This window comes from Erpetoichthys calabaricus, chromosome 2 (assembly GCF_900747795.2).
Source record: "Erpetoichthys calabaricus chromosome 2, fErpCal1.3, whole genome shotgun sequence".
NCBI classification, from domain to species: domain Eukaryota; kingdom Metazoa; phylum Chordata; class Cladistia; order Polypteriformes; family Polypteridae; genus Erpetoichthys; species Erpetoichthys calabaricus.
In genome coordinates this window covers 3,097,589-3,103,588 of record NC_041395.2, presented here as the reverse complement: position 1 = coordinate 3,103,588, position 6,000 = coordinate 3,097,589, and the positions used below count along the sequence as shown (strand labels likewise).

The following is a 6,000-nucleotide window of genomic DNA, read 5'->3' as shown; positions in this document are numbered from 1 at the left end:
ACACACAGCCAGATGTACTGAAGACAATAAAATCAGGACGAGGCGAGTGTATTTAAGGCTCTGTACTCACATGACGTAAAGCAGTGGTCCTGAATTCCTGAGCACTGCGTTACCTGCAGGCATTCTCCGTTCCGCCTGGAGCAGCACATGAGGCCGTTTGGTTCACTTGATACATTCACTGTGGATAAAACAAACAAGTGCAGAACAGAAAATGGGGATAAAAATGAAACTCCACAGCACTGCACTGCCGTGAATTCCAATGTGGTTTGGCAGTGGCGTTCAAGTCCATTCAATTTCAAGGTCCCTTTCAGTACAAGCCTTGCTGAATATGCAACAGGCCATATTAACAAGAACTTATGGAAAAAGAATGTCAGGTTTGCAAAGAAAAAGCAGACATGAAAATGTTTTAATGCGCTCTCAGATTGCATGTGTGTTTGACACCAATAAGACTGCTTCTCTCATGAAAATTTCATAAATGAAGATGCAGGTTCATATCCTCCTGATTGATAAGCTGCACATCCTGCAAGAGACAAGCTGAACGGAAGTCAAGCGTATCAAGGTGGGGCAACGGGAGCTCATTGTAGTAAGGGAGCATGTGTTTGCATTTAGAATGGCAGAGGCCTGCAAAAAGCAGCATAATACTCAGAATAATAAGATAACAGCTGAACAATCAAATTGTGCAACTAACCAAATGAACCTTCTCGGGAACGCATTAAAAGAATAATTATTATTATCTAAAACATTACAACAATTTAGGTGAGAACAGATCATTCGGCCCAACAAATTTCGCCAGTCCTATCCACCTCATTCCTCCAAAATAGCATCAAGTCAAACTCTGAAGGTCCCTAAAGTCCTGCAGTCCTACTTGGCCACTTATTCCAGGTGTTTGTGGTTCTCTGTGTAAAGAAAAAACTTCCAAATGTTCGAGCAAAATTTACTCTTAACAAGTTTCCAACTGTGACCTTCATTAACTCATTTTAAACTCACAGTCTTGATCCACTGGACTAATTAGCTTAATAATTTTAAACAAGTCAGTCATGTCACCTCTTAATCTTATTTAGCTTTTAATCTTTCCTCATAACTCATCCCCTGTAGCCCTGAATCAGCCTAGTCGCTCTTCTCTGGACTTTTTCTTGTGCTGCTATGTCCTTTTTGCGGCCTGGAGACCAAAACTGCACCCAGGACAGTTCTAAAGCTTGAGAAGAACCTCCTGTGACTTGTACTCCACACATCAAGGCGCTATATAACCTGACATTCTGTTAGCCTTCTTAATGGCCTCTGAACACTGTCTGGCAGACTTCCTATTGTGTTTTCAAACCCCACATTTTTACTTCCTACGTGTAATACTTGACATTTACTGACATTAAATTTCATCTGCCACAAATCTGCCCAAGTCTGTCTGCTGTCCAAGTCCTTCTGTGATGATTTAACACTAGAATTACCAGAGCCTACGAAAAACTCGTAAATCCGACCCACCTTAAATCCATTCACACCTCTCCGTCAGCATCTTTTGTCTTGTGCCACAGAACGGGCACAATGTTCTCCCAGATCATGCCTTGATTATCTGGGAGTGAAGTGCTGGAGTTTTAGAGTGGAAATAATAGATTGTTATTTGGAACACACGCATTTCATGTGTGTTCTGTTTCTACAATGATCTGTGTAAATACATTGTTTAAACAGAAACGTTTTTCATATTTTAGTAGTAAATGACAAAATGTTGGCATTTTCAGTTTTATTCTCTCAATCACGATCACGCTGTACCCCCCCTCACCCAACCCCAGCCCTCCTGATCTGACTCTAAGTAACAGCGCCAGCATAAATTCACACCCGATCTGATGCTGTTCATTTTCAAATAATACTGCATTCGTGTAATGATGTTTTCTGATTGGTACTATTCAGGTCATAAACTGATTTCTTCAAAATGTCACATACTGTACATTGTCTCTTTCTTTCAGGTGTGTAAATAGGTGTGAGAATAAAAGTGAAAAAAAAAGGTAACTTTCACAAGTCCTATAAATGTACACGGTCTGTTACAGACACATACCAAATGTATGTGTGTACTGTTATAATATTAACAATAAGAGCAGCTCACTACTGAAAACGGCAAATATAGGAAGCAGTTGGGATCGAACCAGGGACTCTTGATTACAAGTCAGCAAATCTTACTGCTACACCACAAAAGCTGTTATATCGTCCTTGAACCTTTTGTGAAAGTGTTTATTTAATCTTTGGCCTTCAGGCTTCACACATTATATAGTTTATGCCAACATATTGTCATTTACTACTAAAATATGAAAAACGTTTCTGTTTTAACAATGTGTTTATACAGATTACTGTAGAAACGGAACGCACATGAAATGCATGTGTTCCAAATAATGATATATTATTTCAACTCTAAAAATGCAGCACTTCACTCCCAGATCAATCAAGGCCTGAGCTGGGAGAACTTTGTGCACGTTCTGTGGCGCTGGGGGATGGGATACCAGGCTGCTTACTGCTTGTCTTTATCGGCACATTTACAGGACAAAAGACGCTGGCGGAGAGGGGCGAATGGATTTAAGGTGGGCCGGATCTATGAGTTTTTTCATAGCCTCTGGTAATTCTAGTATTAATGGATTCTGTTAATCCACCCATCTTGGTATCATCTGCAAACTTAACCAGCTTGTTCTTTACATTCCTATCTAAATCATTTATATAGAAATATATATCATTTATATATTTATATATAAAAACAACAACGGCCCCAGCACTGCCCCCTGCTGGTCACCACTCTTAACATCGGCCAGTTCTGATGAGGTTCCTCACACCATCAGCCTCTGCCTCCTGTGTCTGAGCCAATTCTGCACCCATCGACACCCCACACCCTGACCTACCACTTCTTTTAGTTTGATGCCCACCCTCTCATGTGGCACCTTATCAAATGCTTTCTGAAAGTCCACATCAATAATATCATCACTTTGAGCGTATCCTTTTGTTGCCTCCTCATAGAATTCCAGCATGTTAGTAAAACACGACCTCCCTCTTCTGACCCCACACTAACTGTTCCTAATAACTCCTGTCCTTGCCAGGTGTTGCTCCATCTTATCCTTAATAATTCCTTCCATTAATTTTCCTGTGATGCATGTCAAGCTTACTGGCCTATAGTTGCTTGAATCTTCCCTGTCACCCTTTTTATATAATGGGATGATATTTGCCATTTTCCAGTCCTTTAGAATCTCTCCAGTGCGCAGTGACATCCTAAAAATTCATGTTAAGGGTTTATATCTGCACTTGCTTATCTTTAGGATAAATACTTGCTGTAATGCATATTTAACTGAAAAGAAAATAGTTTGGTCAACAATGGAAAAAATGTAAGTCAGCCATTTTCTAACCCACTCAGCCCTGTACAGGGTCGGGGGGTTCGCTGGAGCCTATCCCAGTAAGCATAAGGTGCAAGGCAGGACACAAAAACACACACACCAACCACACACTGGGGCCAGTTTAGTATCGCCAATTCACTTAACATACAAGGGAAGAACATGCAGTCTCCATGCAGGTAGGACCCAGGATGTGTACCCTGATCTTCTTACTGCAAGGTAGCATCACTACCACTGTGCCACTACACTGCCAGTTAAAATCTTATTTGACAAATTAATGTATTAGCAAAATATTCAGCAATAACAAGTCGTCGGAATAATAACCAGCTTCAAAATGAATAAACCTTCGGACTCCCCAAATGCTTTTGTTGATATTCCCCTCACCGTTCTCGGAGTTGCACAGATGAGTGTCACAGCACTGTGATATCCATGTCTTGCTGCCATAACCGAAGTCAACGGAGGCGCTCATGTTGCAGTTCTCTGGAGACTCACAAGATCTTTGGAATTCTGTAGGGTTGTACCAGTTTAAATCTGAGGGGATTATTCAGAAATAAAACAGTTAAGGTGGAGTTCTTAAGTCTGAGGTAAACAACTGTAACAGTGCTACCACTGGAAGGACTCTATTTCCCAGTAGCCCCAAAGGGGATTGCCCTCATTGGGTGTCTGAAGCGGGAGCAGGGGCTGCTGGGGACAAGAAAGGCCAGCGGGAAATTTGAAAAGAGGAGGTCTGTGTTTCTGTCCCATCTAAAATAACCCCTGTGAAATATCGCCATACCCTGGATTGTTTCTCCTAAGGATGAATGGGGAGTCTCGTGCCTGCCTGTCGCGTGGTGGATTAGTTGTTGTGCATCTTCAGAGGGAGCGCTCCTACAAATCTCACCCCTCGCCACTCAGGACTCCCAGTAGGGCCATTTATTACGTTTCTTATGGAAGCTGTTCACGGGATCATCATAATCACCCTTATGCCATACCATTCCATCCATTTCTGTTGCATTGGGACTGTGCATTGTTGTGAGTATTATTTGTACCGCCGAAGAGGAAGGGGAGGGTTGTCTGATTTGTGTTGTCTATATTTGATTTCACACTTAATATATTTCTCACATATCCCCCCCCCCTACAGATTTTGGCGAGCCAGGCAGGATACGGGTTTCTTACACATACCCTTCTAGTTCCACGCACATTTCTCACTTACACAGAAGTCATGTCTGTCGACGGCGCAGTGCAGGGCCAGGAGCTTGAGCCATTGTGCCGCTGATCGATATGCATCTGACGTCAAGGCCACATCACGTAACGGTCAGAGCCCCTCTGGAGGAAGAGTTGAGCCTGCTGGATACCATGTGTGTCTGCAGTCCGGATCAGCCTGAGCTCTGTTAGGGTCCTGCAAGACCTAACACTGCGCCTTAAACAGTTACAAGCACGGCTGGATGACATCGCCCGCAGCTTTATCAATCAAAACAAGACCGTCCGCGACCTCATCGATGTCACAGCCGCCAGAGTTTCTAGCGAGGTGGCTATGAGGGTGCAATGTCTTGAACAGTCGTTCACACAAAGGAGATCAGGAGGAAGGTGCAGAAGATTTGGCGTGCCGTCCCGCAGCCACTGAGGCAGTCGACTCCTGTAGCGGGAGTGGGGAACGACTGGGGACGGTTGTCCTTGTCGGTTGTGGTCCCGCGAATGGAGTTGCTTGAGCTGGCCCCCTCAGTGTGTGCCCACGAGCATCGTCAACTTTGTAGAGGAGGTCGACTTGTTCGTGGAGCTGCATCCACAGAGTGGGGCTGAGCTTCGGGGATTCCTGAACATGGCACTCCGTGGTCCGCCATGTGCTTGGTAGTTTCAGGTGCGGCACAAATGTAGCGAATGGGTGGAGTTTTGTGCTGCCTTCCTGAACAGAAGCCCCGGACCTTTGTGCAGCAGCCATCGCAGAGTCTCAGGGACTTTGTCATTGAATTCCGTGCCTTAAGTGGTGTTCTGACATGCGCAAGGAAGAGATATTGCGACGTGTCCTTGATGCATGTGACCCTCGGGTGGTAGCTACACTGAGGGGGGTCGTGAAGTCAATGGACGAGTTGCTGAAGTTGGGGTCCCGAGTGGAAAAGGACTGGGCGACCATCAGGGTTGGAGGGTCCCACGCCTCAAGAAGTCCACTGTTGCAAACCACGAGAGAAAGTCCCAGCGGAACCCTGTGACAATCTCACCTTGGTGCAAGCCACCTTGCCCCTCTTAGTGGGGCCCACACAAGTGCCAGGGCAAGACAAAGGGCAAGGTTCCTATGAGGCTTTGCTTACATGAGATGCACTGGGAGACAGAAGTATACATCCTGGAAGATGACCACCTGTCAATGCCCTTATTACTCGGAATGGTAGGGCTTACCATCCACCTTTCGCAGCTGCAGTACGAGTTGCCAGGGGGTGAGGTCTGTCAGGCTTATGATGATCTGGTTTTGGCCTAACTTGCATTATTACCTCGTGCAGGTGGTTGTTGGGCCCAGCCCAGCAGAGAAGGCAATTCTTGGACAGCCAGAGCTCGTTCAGCCACTGCTCAGGAGGTGGACAGGAGTACACAAACTGCTTTGGAGAGCAGTTCAGGGTCCCCTTGGAGAGAGGGCAAGAAGTGCCAATGCACACTGGCATGCAGACGTTAACAG

At 45.0% G+C, this 6,000-nt stretch overlaps 1 protein-coding gene across 1 annotated transcript in view; it reads right to left on the bottom strand.

Annotated features, from left to right (window-relative positions):
- Positions 1 to 469: 469 nt before the first annotated feature.
- Positions 470 to 6,000, bottom strand: part of LOC127526858 (urokinase plasminogen activator surface receptor-like) — a 17,910-nt gene continuing 12,379 nt past the window's right edge. The window contains exons 8-9 of the mRNA XM_051924008.1: positions 3,741 to 3,887; positions 470 to 621 (exon numbers count right to left, since the gene is read on the bottom strand). Coding sequence (XP_051779968.1) covers positions 470 to 621; positions 3,741 to 3,887 — 299 coding nt within the window. The remainder of the gene's footprint in view (positions 622 to 3,740; positions 3,888 to 6,000) is intronic.